General features: G+C 40.1%; 1 protein-coding gene across 2 annotated transcripts in view; it reads left to right on the top strand.

Moving 5' to 3' along the window:
* Positions 1-2,370: 2,370 nt before the first annotated feature.
* Positions 2,371-18,929, top strand: part of LOC143167478 (transmembrane protein 132C-like) — a 219,872-nt gene continuing 203,313 nt past the window's right edge. For both annotated transcript variants that reach the window (XM_076352932.1, XM_076352931.1), the window contains exon 1: positions 2,371-2,462. In XM_076352932.1, coding sequence (XP_076209047.1) covers positions 2,387-2,462 — 76 coding nt within the window. In that variant the 5' untranslated portion in view covers positions 2,371-2,386. The remainder of the gene's footprint in view (positions 2,463-18,929) is intronic.

The following is an 18,929-nucleotide window of genomic DNA, read 5'->3' as shown; positions in this document are numbered from 1 at the left end:
ATTTGATAAACAGGACATATTCCACTTGTCAGTATTTCCAAATTATCTCATGTTCCATCTAATTTACATCATATTGAAATTTTCTTCACAATTCAAAGATGACAAATATTGGTAGTTTATGAACGATGATAGGATTGGGGTTTGGTCCCTTAGTAAAAATTGCATTGGAAATAAGTAGCATTTGTCTTCACTGTATCTGCTTTCTCTGATAAATGAGATGGATTGTATACACACATTATCTACAAATTCAAGTGCAGGACATAAATGTTTGTTAGCTCCTGTGTTTTACTGTTGACTGCTGGATTCTTATGTTTAAGCTCATCTAACAAGTATTTGTAGCGTCTAGCAGAGTTTATAATCAAGCAGAAGAAACTAAAGCTGTTCCACATTTTTGAATGAGTTTTTCACTGAGAAATGCTTCTTTACATTCTTGTGAGAAAAATTATGTTAAAATTGCATCCATATATCCTCTTTCTGCTTTTTCCACATTTGAATTAGCTGCTACTGACAATAAAATCATGTAACCCATGACAGTACAAAGCATACTCCTGACAAAGTTCTCTGCAGTTCCTCATCAGAAATCTCTATGCTATGGGAGTCTTTCTTCACTTGACTTATCAAACTGGGAATAACGTCTTGCATGAACAATAGGCTTTTTAGAATCAGCCAAAATATGTTTTACTCATTTTATTTAGGGTAATATCTAATGATAAACTTTGACACCTGTTTCAGTAACTGACCACAGATGGAGAGAACCTCACTGATTTTGGTTGATTAGCCAGCCATAGAGAACTGGGTGTGAATATTTGCCTGAAGGATCACAGCCTAATTTCTCACAATAAAAGCAGCAGGTTGGAAAAGAAGTCACTATTTAAGGCATTGCTTTGTCATAGAGCAAGGGGGTTTGTTTCCCTGCTTAGGTGGTTTCTGCACTCAATACTTCTTGCACTAAAATACTTCAAATACTCAATACTTCTTACTAAACTGCACCTTGCTTGCTGTATGCCACAGCTGTAGCAAAGATTATTAAAAATATGGTTACTGTTGGACCACAAATATTTACATTTTTTGCCACAGGAAGGAGGAAGAGATGCCAGCTGAAGTTACCCAGGATACTTAAGTATCAAATTAAAGGAATAGGAATAAAAATATGGCCTGTGAATTACGTTTAGAAGATGGAACTGAAGAAGTGTGCAAAAGGAAATGAAAAAACAAGAAGATGAGGAGGCAATGACAGGGCTGGAGCTGGGTGAAATCCAGGTGGGTCAAGCTGTTTCTTCGTTTTAGGGTTTGCAGCGGGCTTCCCTCTCTCTCAAGGGAAGCATATGCGCACAATAAAGTCTCCTGTTTTGGTAAGGCTTTTTTCTTTTGGTTCTCTATTTTTAATATATGTTGCTTTACAGCAGGACTTGAGAAAGCAGGAGTGCAGAAATGGGGCGGTGAGGTCAGTGATGGTCCCTCATGTCGGAGAGGAATTTCTCTACTCCCCAGGGCCAGCTGTCCCTTCATTCCCGCGCCCCTCTCCTGATCTCCACCCGCGGCCCCCAACCTGGCCAACTCGCACCCCGAGACAGGTCTCCCCTCTCTCCTGCCATGTCGGCTTGGCAAAAGTCCTTCCTCCGTTCGCAGCCCGGGCGTCTCACCTCGCCAGCCTCCTCCCGCAGGGGGCTCAGCACCAGGGGACCGACACCGCGTCCTGCTCCCGCCCCTCAGTGCCGGGCAGCGCCCCCCCCCACCCCCCCCTCAGCCGCTGCCCGAGGGTCTTCTTCCCCTCAGCGCCTCCCGCCCCGCGCTGAGGGCGGCCGTAGGTAGGGCTCCCCCCGCCCCCCTCCCCCGCCGCGAGCGCCAACGGCCGCCGGCTCGAGCTCAACGGTCCCCCCTCCCTTCCCCCTCCTCCCTCCTCTGAGGGAAAAGTGTGTGTGCGCGCGTCTGCCGGCGGCCCCGAGATAAAGGCACGGGAAGCGGAGCCGGCTGGAGCTGCAGCGGAGGGCGCTCGGGCTTAGCTGGGGACGACCCAGCCCCGCCGGCTCCGGGACCTTCCCCGCCCTTTGCTCGCCCGCTTGAAAAGTTTTGCCCGGGGAGCGCGGCGGTGCCGGGGCGCCCGTCAGCCTCAGCCCGCCATGGGCGCTGCCCCCCCGGCCCGCCCCCGCCGGCGCTAGGGCAGGGCGCGGAGGGGAGAAGGAAGGCGCGAGCGTGCGGGGCTGAGGGGAAGGAGCGGAGCCGGCATGGGCAGGAGCCCGCCGCGGGGCTGAGCGGCGCTCCGGAGCGAGGTGTGCGTGTGAAGCTCGGCGATGGCGCGCCCGCAGCGGGCGGCGGGCGGGGAGAGCTAGCGGCGTCGGCGGAGCCCCCCGGAGCCGTGCCCGGGACGTGTCCCCGTCTCCTCGGCATGGCGGGGGCTGCCCGGGGCGGCGGGCCCCGCTGCCCGGCTGTCAGCCTGCTGCTCGGAGCCCTGCTCTGCGGAGGTAAGCGGGGAGGCACTTGTCGCCGGGCGCTGGCGGGGCTGCGGAGCGGGGGGGGCAGCCGGCTGCTGCTCTCCGTTGGAGCGAGCGGAGTCACCAGTTGATCGCGGACAGTCTGCGCTGGGCTGGTTCGCAGCTACTCGGGCAGCGACTTGAACTCCTTCCTAAGCGAGCGTCTTGTTTTCCACCGTAGCGGCGTGTGGACTAAATCACTCCTTCCTCCTTCTTTTCCCCTCGCCTCTTCTTTTCCTTTAAATCCTGCCTCTGTCTCTCTCTGCTGTTTTAAAATTTCGCCCCCCCCCCCCCCCCCCCCGCATTCTTTCTTGTTTATTTGAATGGTAGGAAACCTTGCAAGCTTGTATTTGACTAAAATGAGAAACAGAGAAAGTTTCTTTCTGCCTCAACGATGATGATATTTACAAATGCATCTTAATTATTGCGTTGTGTTAAAGGGATCCTCTCTGTGGGGAAGGGTGTCCCAGTACCAGTTGGAACGGAATATGGGGAGCAGTGAAAGCTGTAAGAGGCACCGGGAGTACAATGACAGTGTTTAGGAATAGCGTCCTTTAATTTATATTGGAGTTGGGCAGTGGTAGCTCTAGAGACTGGATAGAAGCCTTGTTACCTGGGCTGGACAAGATGCTTGTTATCTTGACTAAAGGGACAGCTGAGGAACAGGTCTGTCTTAGCAGAGAGGTCATTTGAATGATCTGCTCTTTTTTCTCATCGCTGAACTTCTGTGATCACAGAGCCCCTTTGACAAAGGCAAATCTTCTCTAAAGTGATTCAGGAATGCAAATCGTGCATGATCCAAACAGGGACTTCTGTGCAGAATAGTAGGTGACTGCCATGTCTCAACACTCCTTGTTTTCTTGTTCAGACTGTGGTAGTTGTGGATATTTTCTAAAAACATATCCTTCTCCCCCATTGCGGGGGATGGAAACTTGTTAAGCTCTCTGCAATTCCTCCTGTTGTTGCCATCCCTAGGATAATAATTTTGCCTTTTATCCCGTTGGTATTAGTGGTGCTGTTTGACTGACATAAGAAGATTACTAATAAAAGACTCTTCACTGTTTAGTTTGATCCAGTCCTGCCCACCTCTCTCCCAGGGTAGTTGGTTGTAGAGGCAGCCGTGAGAGATACAGAAGTATCTCAAGAGTGAAGCAAGGCCGGAATCAGTAGCAATTCGTAAAGGGACTTTTCCCACCCTGATCGGTAGGGAAAACAAAGTACTTGGCAGAAAATTGCATGGCCTCTTAATGCCGGTCATTTTAATATAGTACATTAAAATTAATGGACATCCCAGTGACTCTATGTGCTCTGAAAGTGCTGATGTGAAGAATCTAAAATACAGGTTTCTGTTCTGATTGCTGCAGTCTGGAGGTGAGAACTATATTAGCCTCGTGCTCACCTTCAGAGACTGCACGAGATTAAGACTTGTAAAGAGGGTCTGGCATTTTTCTGGAGCAGCGTGTCTCTTCTGCCATGCAGCTTTGACAGTCACAGATGCATCTTCTCCAATAAGTGTTTGCATTAGACTTAATACATTGAGTTAGGCACCGATATATGGGCATTTTCTATCTGAAAATTTATAAGAGAAATATGTAGGTTGTGCTGCTGCTTAAGGGTGGGAGAAAGTGCTACAGTGAGAGGTTATAAACAACCCAACCTCGTTAAGCCGTTTCTCTCTGCTGGAACCTGGGTCAGCGTTGACTCAGCCATGCTGTAAAAAAAAGTCAGTAGTGGTGCCACAGCTAGCGGCAGCTGCTGGGGGTTTCTGGGCTGTGCTCTTTGAGAATAAAAGAGAAAATATTACTTTCCTTCAGGGAAGAAAAGCAGAGCTTCAGAGCAGGGAATTTGCCTCTCAGCATTGCTGGGTACAGTATGATTTAGAAAAGAGCCGGTTAATTAAACTTATTAAAGAAGGTGTTTGTATGGTTTCCTTGTGAGGCCTTAACAAGCATTTCATTTGCGCTCCCCTTGTGTATTTGCACTCTTTTTGTTGGTGTGTTAGGATAGTGATTGTTCTTGAGAGCTAAAGTCCAGCTAAATGAAAGTCACTTTATAGCTCGCAAGCGAAAACGTTTGTAAATGTGTTGAGAAACTTACTATTATAGACAAGTTGTCGTTTGCTATTTAAAGAGCTATATTTACTTCTCTGAACTCATTAGCATCTCCTATCAGGCCTGAATTTCTAAGAAAATTCTCCTGAAATGTTGCCTTGGGCTTCAGTGTGCCATTATGCTGTGGTTATTATCTGGCTAATAATGTTAATTCATTCAATCTCAGGAAAGAAGCTTGGCATTTAATTTAAGCCATGCCTCTAGTCAGACCAGGATGTATAAAAAGTCAGCGTGCAAAAGTGCTCTTGCATTTAGGTACAAGCACATGTTTTACATACTAATTATTGGATGCCTGTTCCCTAGGTGGAGTGTGTGTGTGTGAAATCATATTTACATAAGTAAATCCCGAGTGTATATATATTCCTTTCAGGAAATGACCTCTTTTCAGCAAAGTGCTAATGCATGTGCTTAAGCTTCTTTATAGCCAATAGGAGGTATTTGTGAGCTTGAAGTAAGATTTTTTTTTTTAAACTTATTTTTTTGAATCAGAGCATAAATGCAAACACAAGTGTACAGATTTACTTTATTGTATAATGCATAAATAACTGGGAATCCTCAGCTTCATATTAGCTGTGAGCTAAAACAAGAATCATAGAAACTGGAAATACAGAATCTAGTAAGTCCTAAAAAAGAGTTTAAGGATGCACAGCTAGAGGATTGATTCGCTTGCACAAGAAGTACATATGTGCAAGAAAGTATTGAACATGAGCAGATGTTAAAGGTGCATAGAGTTACCAGAATTTTAGGTACTTAAGTAGTGTTTGAACACAAATGCAAACACAGTTGTGGATCCATAGGTTGGTGTAGCACCTGCTTTGGTTCTGCTCTTCTTTATACCACAATCATGCGATACGCCCTTGTTTTAGTTACACTGATGTGGAAACTGATTGAGGCTCTTTGTTTTGAATGTTGTTTCATTCCAATTTTAAATTGTTCAAGCAGTGAGTTTTTTAATATCTTATTTTGAAAGTTCAATAGCATGGCATATCCTAGTGTTATGGAAAACTTCCTAAATTTTCTTTTTCTTAATTTCATTGCGTTAGTGCTAGCCAAGAACCCAGCAGGGACTTCCATTATGTGAAATTATAACTGCATGGAGTTTTATAAGTGGCTAATCTCTCTTTTGGATATAACACTTTAAAAATGGAGATAGTGCTATTAATATTCTAATTTACTTTGTTTTCATATTTGGTAGTAGATCTTGAAGTTTATTAGACACTGTACTTACAACTGCTGGATATTTTACTAGGTATTATAAATATCTGTTCAAGCATGCTTCTAAATGCGTGACTGTGTGATATAAAATGTCATACCTGTAATCGCTTTTCTAATGCATAAATACATGTCTGGCTCTTGCATTGGGGAACGAAGTATTTGTATGAAAAGAAGTAATAAACAGCACACCATTATGTCTTCTTAAATGGCTAAATATTAGTAAGTATTGACAAACTGTGGTCACTGAGATGAAAGGATAGGGATTTTATTGAGAATTAGGATTTAGTTCCGCGTTTTTCTTTTTAAACTCTACTGACAAAGCAGTTCAGCACCACTGGAAAGGAGGCTTGTAAGGAATAGCTGGAAACTCTATGAATAATGGCAAATTTGCTAGAGGTGTTGGTATACAAACTTTCCTGGGTAGGGTTTTCGAGGTAATGCCCCTCTGTAGTAAATCTCTGAGCTGTTGTTTGTAACTGTGGTGAGGGTCAGGCCTATTTAAGGCAGTTAGTCAAGAGACAAATAAGTAAATGAAAGTTTGAAATCTTCAGAGTATCATCACGCCATTGAAGAGGTGTCAGAGATTTGTGCTGAATCCCCATTTTCTTCAAGGCTTTGGTAAACCCTTTGATTTACTCATATGCTGCATGGCAGTTTGTGCTGCCACACTGAGTTTTTGGCAGTAGTTCACATCTGGACACACTAGATGTGTCCTAGCTATTGTGGGAGAGACAAAGAGTATATTATGATAAAAGATGTAAAAGTAAAAAGGCAACAAGTTGAGAGAACTTAAGTGTGTAAGGACAGTAATTGAAAATCATCTAACATGGATGTTAAAAAGCTAAACTGAGGATGCAAAAGAAAGCAAACACATATTGTGGGTTGACTTAAAATAATACTTGTCCACCAGTTTGAAGGAGACATTTACTGTATGCTAGGTAGATTTGATACTAAAGAGGAGAGGACTTAATGAAAGGAAAGCTGTGTAGCAGGAGTCAGACCTTGCCTCTACTGTCAGGAATACCGCTGTCTTGCTGTTTTCATCAGTCATTTTCTTCTTTCTCTCCCTGTCTCTTATCCACTGTGACTGTCATTTTGTTGGTGAAAGACTTGATCCTAGTTTGACCACTTTGTCCAGTAGGACCTTTTTATTTGCTTAGTATCTAAACACTACAGTGATACAAATACAGGTAATATTTTGTGATGCTATAAGGTGTTAACTTAAGGTGTTTGGCTGAAATTTGAGTGCTTTGTCCTCATAATGATATGCAATAACTTTCTGGCCAGAAAACTTGCTTTTGTCTAGTTCAAACTCTTGTCCTGACTTGCTCTTACAGCCCTGAGTCCTTTATATTTTATTCAGTCTTCCTTACAGACTCAGTACCCTAGCAAAACAGTTTCACAGTGTTCAGCTCTTCAAGCAGTTGTACTGTTTTGTGTTCTGTGGACTGGCTCAGGCTCTAGTGACAGATGTGACCCCTTTGAAACAGGGACGGACAAATGGTGCATTGAAAGTTCATAGCTTCTGTAGTCTCCTCACTTAGAGGTATCTGGTAAAAGCCTGCGGATGCATCTAGCTTTGGAAATAATTTCAGTCCAGTAGTGCCTGTGTCTGTTTTAGTTAGCAAATGGAAATATTCTCTTTATCTATTTGTTCACATTTTTTTTGGGTCAATGCACAGCCTCAGGTCACCATTTTTCTTTTCAACTGTATCTAGTGAAATGACCCAGTGAGTCTACTCTTCTATTTTCTTTGCTATTCTGAAGCATATTAATCTGTTGAGCTTGAATTCCATAAACAAAGTGTCATCCCCATCACTAAAATTACAGGCATCTTTGCAGCACTGGTCAATTAGGCAAACTTTTCCCTAAAAAAGTACATTTTGACTAAGTGGTTCTTTGCCACTACACTTAAGAAATGTGCTAATGTCTTATGATTGCATCACTGACATCTTGGGTCAGTAACTTTGTGCTTGGAGACAACCTTTTCTGGCACTTCTTTTGCTTGAATAACACAGATCATACTAATAGTAGTTCCACTGTCATTACCAAAAGTGTTGTCCTACAACTGTGCAGTTTGAGCAGCTTGACAGATGTAAACAGCTAGAAAAGTCTCCTTAAGTGGACACTTATTATTTACTGCAGTAAGAATTTAATCTGATTTTGCCATCCACTAGTGTTACAAGTGTCGTGTATGTGTAAGGTCAAACGCCTTTTTTTGTTAATTGTTTCTTCTCGCATAATATTTTCCATTTTCTTCTACAATTGTTATAAAACATCTACAATTTTGTAGAAGGACAGTGTGAAATTTTAATAAATTTATCACATACATTCATGTCTGTTGCTACCAGAATTTGTGCGTTTGGTGTTTTAGTTGTATGTTCCTCCTTAAGATCAGGAAACGCAAACCTGCTGGAAGGGGAGACTCTAAGTGAATTGCCCTTTTCAATATTACGAAGCAAACACTAAGCCCCAAAACAGTGGTTAGGAATTTGACATTTATATGAAAACTTTGAAGTTAAATAAGAATATAAAGGGGGGGAAGCTTGCTTAATTATGAAAAAAGACTTTGAAAAAAGTTTATGCTTTTGGATGGAACAAATCCTTAATGGTCTCCTGAGTACATCTAAAAGTCAGTTTCTCTGTGCATGAAAAGGAAATCTTGAGTAAATAAAAGGAAAGCTGATATCCCATGATACTGATGCAACAGAGGGGTTGGTCCACTAGATTCTGCTCGTTAACTGCAACATGCAATCACGGAGTATAGATGTTGAAATATATCCACCAATGCATCTAATGTTTTATTACTTTTGTAATTGCTGTATTTTTCTGCTTGATAAATCTTTTCAACTGAGCAGTTCTTCATTTGAAAATATTTTTGAAACTGTTACAACTTACAAAATGATTTACTTTTTAAATTGTGCTTGCATCTAAAATTTACTTAATGTAATATTTTTTGTGAAGTTAACTATTTCACCTAGAATTATCATTTTGACTTCTAGTAAATGTATTCAAATACAAACAGATAATAGCAAAGATACTCTATAGAACACATCATTAGTATTTTTCTATAATATTGTTTTGATATTAAAAAAATGAACCAGCTCTTTGTAACTCCTATGAAAAGATTTGTCATTCCAAATGACTTTTCAAAAGCATTCTAACTTTATGTAACAATTTAATTTTTTTTTCTTCTGAATGAGAATGAAAACATGTCAAAATGTTAATTTCTGTCCTTGTGAAATTCCATTTTCCAACCAGTTGTATTGCCTGAGGGTGCAGTTCCTTACCAGCTTGAGCCAATGTAAATTGATGCTGCCAGGTTTCTGCCCTCTCCCAAACTGAGCAACCCTGTTTTTGTGCCAGCTCTGGCATGCCTCTAATTCCTCTGTAAGCTGCTTCAGGCAGATAAAGCACACAAAATACCTTTTTTTTTTTTATAAAGGGTAAGTTTGTATCACCTTGGGATCAACTTACTGCTTGTATAAGCAAAAAAGAGGATCGGCCCAAGTGGGGGAGGGACAGCTTAAACAAGTACGGTACTGCAGCCTAGCACTGCGGTGGTATGGCTTTAATTTGTTCATGGGACACTATAGTAAAAAAAAGATTGTTATGGGAGTTGCTTACATTATATATCCAATGCAGGATATTAAACGCTGAGAGGTTAGAGAACATGAGAGGCACTTAGTAAACTACACAGCTTTGATTTCTGTATTGGGTGTGTTCTCATTTTGCTGATTCTGTATCATTTCAAACAAATAAAATTGAGGCTTACATTAATGTATCACCATTTCCTCATTCAGGTAGAATGCACTTTTTGATGCGTAAGATAAAACTATTTTCCTGAACTCAAACCAAAATACACACCATTACCACCACCCCCCCCAAAAAAAAGCCCCAAACCCCAACTTTCTTGCGTTATTATTACAAACAGGACTGGTAGCACTGCTTCTTATTAGAATTGCCATTAAAAGAGTTTGGTTTTAGTTTCTTATAAATTCCCCAACCATTAACTGTTTCAGCTAAAATATTCCATGCCAAAGCATCTGCCTCAGATTGAACACATTTTTTTTCTTTTCCAAAACTTCAGCCAAGAGTTCAGTGGCTTACAAGAACAGAGCTAGTGTGTGTGTGGGGGAAACTGTGGATTTTCCTTTGTTTAAAAATAGTTGCTGACCTCTTCTTTGAGAAGCACTGATAGCCTGATGAAACTTGCCAGGAGGAGACTTGTGAGATTGCTGAGAAAACAGTCCATGGTTGATTTGATGGGATGTCAAGTTAGCAACATTAGAAAGAATGAATTTGCTTATGACAAGGAAAGACTTGATGTGTCCTTGCAGCTAAATTCTATGAAAATTGCTGTGCACTGGGTATATGCCATGGCAGGGTGAGCTCTACTTTCCTTGCAATTACAGATCTTCACTGCAGAAGTCTGACCCGGGCAAAGCATAAGAGCTGTGGGTAGGGACCGTGTCCATCCTTGTGCTCTCTATGCTCCAACCCCTTCCTTAGCTGCAGGGGAGATTTCTGGAAGAGGAAACTGCCTAATTGGAATAAAGAAAGGACAAAGCTGGAGCTTAAGGTGGGGAGTGAAATGGACAAAAGGAGAATGGTGCAGGAAAGTGTGGTCTGAACGATGGCAAGGACAAGAATCAGTTTGGGGACAGGTGGGAGGGAGAATCAGGCTTTCTGGGTAAGGAGGAAGAAGAGTAATTGGGGGAAGAATGACTATGGAAGGTGGTGTAAAGGAAAAAGTGAGGATGAGGGTTTGCAGAAAGACAAGAACCTTGGGAGAGAAACACTGAGGAAGGATCAAGGTGGTGTAAGGAAACATCTCGGGAAGCTGGGACTAGAACTGGAGTGACAAAATGAGCAGAAATATATTGGGGAGTGTATATGGATGTGTTGATGGAAAAAAGGATTCAGGCTTGAACAAAATGGGTATAGAAGTACACAGCTGCTATGGTTTTTTGTCAGCGCCTGGGATGCAGAATGCATTCTTGTAGTAGTGATGTATTGTATATTGAGGAGAAATAGTTGGACAGGTGGGGTGCAGGCCTACTGTAATGTCTCCCACTCCAATGCCCATTGTAACCAGGTAGAACATTCCTGTTGCCATCAGTGGGTATGGAGTGAGGCCCAACTGTTTTCTGATTTAATTAATGATTTTAATTCTTGTTGTCTGCAGCTGAACTACCCTGTCAATCATTGTACAATGCCATTAGACTTGTGTTGAGACAGTGAAACCTAGTCAACCAGTGGCCTGTATTTACTGGGCTGTTATAACATGTTTGTTACATACACTCATCTCCAGCATTTGCTCGGTTGGTAGTGTGTATGTGCTGGTGGAGAAAGTAATTATGCCTTATCCACCTTTATTCTTTTAAACCTGATTCATTTTTGCATGACTTGATGTGGTGGTTTTTTCTTTTTAATGTCATATCTCTGTAGAAAGAGCCAGAATGTTTGTTTCTGCTCTGTAGAATCAAATGACTTATCACTCTGCTGGCATGAAATAAAGAGTAGCAAATACAATAAATAACTACTGTGGAGAAGGTAATATGTTATTGACTTCTTAGTACCTGTTAATTTTCGCTGATCAGAACATCAGGGGAAGAAGGAGATTGAATTTGGCTGCCCCTTAGTGAGGGTGAATACCTGCTTGTGAATAGTATTAGCCTGAAAACTCATGAGGGTTTCAGTTTTGCAACAGATTTATGCAAAAACTTGTAGAGGAACAATTTGTATTACACTTTTGTCATACTTCCTAGTAACTTTAGGTTGTCATTCCTCACATTTCTGCATTTTTAACGATGACTTTAATTTAGGATTTCTTTATCTGCTTTGCTCTTCTGGTGGGTGCTCTGAAACTTGATGTTTCACACCTCCAGGTGTGCAGTATTGAACTGTTTAGATGGAAAAGATGCTTCTCCATGTGTGTAGCTGTAATTTGGGTTTTGGACTTGAGTCATACACAGTATGGGTAGCACAACTAGAAAAGGCTCCACATTTTCTGGAGACAGCGTCTTGCAATAATGCTTGTTCAGTGAATTTCTACGTGACACGCTTTGGCACTAATAGCCAAAGGGAGCAGCACATGCCTAACGTAAGTGTAAAGCCTGTGCCTCTTGGAAAAGCTGATGTGACATTACATGAGTTTGTGATTATTCTTGACTGGGTCTCTTGTGTCTATCCTGGTATGTCTTTATGGTATATCTTTGAATCTTAGTCTTCTAGATGACAAAGTTTACTATTAAAAAATAAATCGTGTTTTATTTGGCAGAGTGACTAATAGTTATATTTTCCATCTTTTATAGGTGTTCAAAAAGACAGTCTTTTATGAAAGATGCTATTGAGCTTATACTGCTTTAAATGCGTTTGTGCTTCTGTTTTTCATAATCATCCCACTGACAATTTCAGAAGGAAATCTATTAAGAGTTCAGAAATAGGGAACTGTCTTCCCTCATATTTGTTTAGCATGCCCTTTTGTAATTCCATCTCAGTGAGAAAAGGGATTTTCTTTTTTAATGAGAAGAGCAAGAAATTCTAAGTAGGGTTCCCTGTTTTCTTTAATTGTCTCTCCAGCTGTATGTGCAAATGTGAATGCTTAGGTAACCTCTCAGATTTAATATGTTCATCTGTAAAATGGGAGTAGCTATAGCACTTAATTACCTTTTTTATCATAATGTGGGTAGAAAAATATTTTCTTCCTTGGTGTAAAATTGCAAGGTTTGGTGGGTTTTTTTTTACAATAATATCTGCAACTGATTAGATAGTAATGTGAATTAATTATTGTTTCATTTTTACCCAGGGAAAAAAAACATTGATACAAAATCAGTATCACATGATGGTACTCAGGAATTCACTGGAGGTGCTCATTAGCTTATAGAATCGATATGAAAATATGACTAATGTGTTGCGCTTTGGAATGTTAGCAAACTAGTAGAAGGAATTTTTCCAATTGTGTGTGACACAATGGAATTAGTATATTCTCTTTTTTCCTTTGGAGTGTCAGAAGCAGTCTGGAGATGAAAGGAGGGTGCTGACTGGTCTTGAAAGACAAATGCTGGTCTGGAAACACCTATAGCGCAATGTCTGTCTGGAAGGTCTTACTTTATTACATTACACAGTTATTCAAAGAACCATAGATTCATGGTGTTGCCTTGGCTATTTCACGGATTAAAGTTGGATATCACTATATTTCAGGCTCAAAGCTTCACAAGTCCTCAAAGCTTCAGGCTTCCATTGAACTTTAGTCTTGGTTTTGAAAATTCATTTAGAATTAAATTAGCTATAGTGACGAAACTGTGGCACTTTAATAGGAATCATCAGATGACATTTAAACACGATCATGTAGTGCGGTAATGTCAGAACTGGTTTGAGGTAAAAATCATGCCTTTAGGCAATATTTTTCAGGAAAGTCACAAAATGCAAATAGTTTATTTGGAGAGTACTTATATTGTTTTTGTTTTATTTGGGAAGAGGAAAAGGATCCACTTTTGTCAGTAGCACAGATGTGTAAAGTTGGAGTTGAATCTACTGTTCTGAGCGCCTGTAAAATTTTGGATCCTGACCTAGACCCTGAAATGGATCTCTTAACTTTATATATTGAGTCAAAGTAACAGTGCTCCAAACCCACTTAAACTTTAGGAATGTTCTGACCTTTTTTGTACTTTGTGGCTCTTGCACCTACTCTCTTCATTTATCATTTAATAAGAGTATGTCAAATTGAAGCCTTGGGTCACCAGTGCTTATTAGTTTCTCTTGACTTTTTGTAGTTCGTTATTTTATGACTGTGGACTTTTCTGAAATTAAAAATTGGATTTTAGTGTAGAACCTGTACATGAAAAACTGCCAAGACACTGGCAGTTGTTAGCTGATCAAATTCTAGCTCTTTTGTAATGAAGCAAATTCTGCTCTGTGGGCGCTGTGTCATGCCCTATGTATTGCAAGTGAAATCCTGGTTCTACTTATTTCAGTAGGAGTCTTGCCATTCATCAAGATATCAACCCACATGTATATAGCTCTGTATATACCTGACAATTCATGGTTGCTTGGTAAGGTGTCTTCAGTCTACCTCGTTTTACCATGCAATTTCCCTTCCTGTGAAGGGAAACAGATTTGATGAAGAGGACATTTGTAGTGCTATTCACAGGCAAAGAATAGTTTTGTATGAATTCTTCTTTTGCAGCATTTGTATATTCTTTTGCTGGAAGAGGGGAGCTAGTTCAGGATGCCAGATATAAATTGGCCCTGCTAGACCCTGTCAGAGTTGAAGTTATTTTGGAAATCTCTCTCTCTTTCTGCTAATTAGTCTATGTTTATAAGTGATAGGTGCAGTGCAAATAATTCTATTTCAACATCCTTCACGGCAGGATGTTTAAAACAATTCATCTGAGTCCACGTGTTCAAATAATTCAAAGTACATTTAATCCAGATTATTTGGCTGTTACAAGTAGAGGCATTTTAAATATATTTATCCTTGGTTACTTATTTCTTTGGGGGTGAAAACTAATGGAATAATATGTAACCAGAATTTTCAGTTATTCTGCCCTGTGTCTTGCAGTAGCCCTGCACAGAGATTCTGGAGGCAGAGACAGACGCTCAGATGTTTTGGTGGAAGTTTTGTCAGCATAGCAGTTGTTCATTTCATCTATGGCTTTATCGAATAATAGTTTGTAGTGCTTTCTGTCTTCAACTAATGCTGAGTAGTCCTGAATGTTAGTATTCTTTCCACCCGATATAGCTGAGTGATGTGATATGAAAGGGAGGTGGTGGAAAGAAAAGACAGTATTTTCATTAGTAGACTATAGTTTGGAAGTTTTAGTTCTTACTGGTGGTTGGGGCTTAAAACTCACTTGATTTTGGAGTGTCAATATCATTGCTCCAGTTATTGTTATTGGTGGTCTAGTTAATGGTCTCTGGTGTTCAGGAGGGTGATTCATGTGACCAAATGTAGATGTCTGCTTTAGAGTGAGGTGATTTGCTGTCTGGGTTTCAACTGAAAGTGGTGTCTGTATCTTCGACCATGGTGAGAATGACAACTTATCTGTACATAGATGTTGATATTATAGCATTGTAAGTACAGGTGAGATTAATTCAACCCATATAGACTTATTTTTCAAAGAGTAGATGGGCCTGTAGCTTCTGTTAAGTGGTCAGCACTTTTTGGGAATCCATCCCATTTGCCCAGATTCAAACTCTAACTTAGGATCTTATCTTATATACCTAAATTATTCTATGTTCCTATGATCACAGAAGAGTAAAAAATGCTTCCAGAGGGTGACTCAGATTGATGTGATGTTTTGACTCCAAAAGGGCCTTTATTCTTCCATCATCAAAGTCTTGGACAAGTAAGGTCCATGTTTAGATACCTCAGTTATGTAGGATGAATCTGGACGTACATGACTGAAGTTGGACACACAACAGAAAATCCCCAAAACTTGAAAAATAATGAAGCACAGTTAATATTTCTGTGCATTAAATGTTAAAGGACATAGCTGGAAAGCTCTCTCTTCTGCTACCTGTGCTCCGTTTTGTGGATTTGGTTGTCAAAAGCTGTTACTCTAATATATGTCAGTCCAACCTTCCACCCTCTTAGAAAGTGAGTTTTGGGTTGCCAGCCTGTGATTTTGTTAATTTCTAATAATCTTTGAAGAAATATACTTGGGTTTGTATTGAGATTTAAATTCTATACTAACATGGCACAAAAGTAAATAGCACTCTACATAAGTACAGGGTCAATATGACACCCCACCCCACCCCCCGCCCCCCCAACCTTGTAATTTTGAATTTGTGTTACCACATTTCAGATTTTAGCTCCTCTTAACTGAAAATGAAATCAAACAGTGTGAGCTTTTGGGAAACTGTTTTGAAGAAACAGAAAATGCAAACCACATGGTATACTCACAACGTGAAAACTTAGTGAAGAAATCATTCTTCATTGGAAAAATGAACTCTAGTGGGTTTACTAAGCAAGATTTCAAAGCAGTTTGAGATGAAAGGTCTGTGGTCTAATTCATTGCATATGTGATATTTCCTAATGGATCAGTGTTATATTGAAAAAGAAGTCAGGGAAGTGCAGTAAAATTGTTTTTTTTTTTTTCTTGGTTTGAATTGATAGTTTAAAAAATGAGTTTAATCACAATCTTCTATCTAAAAAGTGGCAGATATCTGTATATCAGAAAATCACATCTAGATTAAGTGTTCAACAGTTTTCACTGTAATATCCTTTTAAAATGTTACTTTCTTAAGCTGTAACAGTTTTAGCTGAAGTTTTCCGTGCTGCATGTTTTCTGACTGATTTGGGACAGTTTCTGTGAAGTGGTTCAGTTTGTTTCTGAGAACAAAGCCAGCTAGAAATTCTGAGTTCTAGCCAGCTAGAATAATTTCCATGAGCAGCACTAGTTGAGTTAAATCCTGTGATTTTTCACTGTTAGAGGTGAAGATAGAGGGTGTTTTCCTTAATCTCTCTTTCTGAAGTGATGGTGTTGTATGAATGCTGGTATTCATTTTTACTAAATAAGATTCATGACTGCAGATAACTCCTGCAAACATGTCCCTGCATTAAAACAAGGCACATAAAAAAGGGGATAAAAATATTTTTTTAAGCCATATAGCTTTTGGTCTAATTGCATGAAAAATCTACTCAAAGTTGCCAGACTTCTAAGTCTGAAAATTGGGTTTCGTCTATTCTTAATGCAGAATTGAGAGGGTGGCAGCAGTATTATTCTGAGAATCTTGTCTTTGTGGAGCACACTGCCTCTTAGATACCAGAGCTGCATACGGATTTTCTTGGGTGTGTTCCTCTTTAACTGTCATAAGCCATCATGGGCCCAGTTTCCAGGGCAAAAGCTGCGGAGCCACAGAGGCTCTTGCACACTCTCAGAATGCCTCCTTCCTCTATTCTGTTTCATGCAGAAAAGGAGGAGGAAGCAATCTCGGGGCATGACAAGGGTTAAGGAACAGGTGGTTATCTACGGGACTGCTGTCTCATTTCGTACACAGGATGGATAGCTTCCTGGGAAAAAATCCCAGTTTTTATACTGAAGGAGGTTATTGTCTGTGGACTTCTTCATTTGTTACAGAAGCTGGAAGGTGTGTAGATGTAACAGGCTCAGCATGGGTTTAACTTCTGAATCTATACAGAGAGGAACTTTGGCATTTTTGAGTATAAGCAACCTCTGTGGCTGTCGCTGTTTTTCATACTCAGTGTTGGTGACAGCATCCTAGAACGTATTTTTAATAGCCCTTCAAAGACCACAAGATTGTCCTCATGAGCCAAATGCAAACTACAGAAGGAAGATAGGCAGAGGATATCTGGTTCTAAGCATCGTATGTTACCTCTCAAAAACTTGCATTGGCATTCGGGACTCCATTTTCTGAACCCCCCCTTTATCTTTACTTGCTGTAGCCAGACGTGCTGGATAAGTTTGCAGGTTAACTTGTATCTCATGGAAGGAGCAAAGATTATAGAAAGATAAAAAGGAGTTTAGTAACACTCTGGGGAATTATATTCTGTTCTTGTTCCTGTCAGAGTTAGCTCTGTGCTTAACAAAACTCTGCTTTTTTTTATGCTTTCATATTTTTTTTAATAGCTGTCCCTAATGTAAGCAAGAGATTTGCTCAGAACTTACACTAATACTGTATTCTTCAGAAAACCAGGCCACAGGTTTTCTAAATTAGGCATCTGTATTAGGAGATGCTTCTGAGAGTGTAGTTACCGATTCTGCTGTGCTGCAGTTCACCCTTTTAAAATTACAGAAAATTCTGTTCCAGAAAGTGTTGTGTAAGTAAGTGTATTAATATTTCTGAAGTGTTCTGTATAGTATCATGATAAACTGCATAAAAAGTTTATCAGAATTTTAATAATTCATTGCTACACTTAAATATTGTGTCTTGAATTAATGCATAGGGTTATACATAATGATAAAGAAATGGTGAGCAGCTGTCCATTCTGTCAGCCTTAGGCAGAAGTTCTCTGGAAGAAATAATATGTCATTAAAGGCTGTATCTTAATGCATATGTATGTGGGGAGGAATTAAGTTTAAGTCTGGATTTCCTTATTACTTTTTTAGTGCTTTCCTTGGCAAACTTAACATTCTTTTTTTGTGAAGGAACCTTCTGGCTCATTGTAGGCTATTCCTGCTGCTTTTAATATCCTTTGAGATTGATTCATGAAGTGCCAACATCTTGAGCTGTGGAAAAAGAGTAAGAATCCTAAAGAAGGACCCTGGATACATGGGAATAGATTTGAACTCACTCTTTCTGTGCCACTTTGATCTGAAAGAGACATCTTGTGATTCAAAGAACCTTTATTGTTAATTAAGGCCATTAATTCAATCAGTTCCATTTTGATTAAAAACTGATAGCGTTAGCAATGTCTATAAAGACAGCATCTGGATCAGGTTTATTGGAATGATATTTTAGGAAATTAAGAGGTTTCTCAGGTAACTTTTGAAGATGTCTGTATGTGATAACTACTTAGAGAAAATTCTCCGTGGGTAGATGAACTCAAGAACATTTTTATGTTAGTGACATTCAAGTGATTAATGTCCTGGTGTAGGATAGGTCAATGTGCGTTTCCATTTCACTAGCTGACAGTTCATCACAGGAGAATGAAGTTGTGAGGAAACAAAAGATAATGGAAGTGAAGAGTTCAGTGGAAGGATGTTAGAGTACCTGGCACATCTGTAGGGGATGATGGTAGACCCACAATGCAACCAGCTTGAAGCAGTGCATGCTTTGAAAATTTACCAACCATAGAAGTCACGGGAAGAAGAACCTGTGACTTTTTGGCTTCTTTCCATTAGGTCTTTGAACAGAGTGTAGGAAAAGAAGATCAAAGTGATGTTTCCCTATAAACGAGTCAAATGGCCACGTTTATAACTTGCTGTATGTGCTCTGAGTTGTTTCAGAAGTATCTCTGATTTAGGAACACTTTTATAAAATGGCTCTCAGTAGCTTTCAGGTGAGATAGAGCAGCAGAAACTGTACACAAATAAATGATAAAACTTTATTTGTCTCTTACCTGTGTAACTTCACTGACCTGCAAGAAGAATGATAATGACTTTTCATGGGCGTAGCCTGAGAAGGTAGGATTGAATGGAATTGGACCCTGTGGCAACACAGA

Source organism: Aptenodytes patagonicus, chromosome 15, assembly GCF_965638725.1.
Source record: "Aptenodytes patagonicus chromosome 15, bAptPat1.pri.cur, whole genome shotgun sequence".
NCBI classification, from domain to species: domain Eukaryota; kingdom Metazoa; phylum Chordata; class Aves; order Sphenisciformes; family Spheniscidae; genus Aptenodytes; species Aptenodytes patagonicus.
This window is presented reverse-complemented; position numbering and strand designations above follow the sequence as displayed.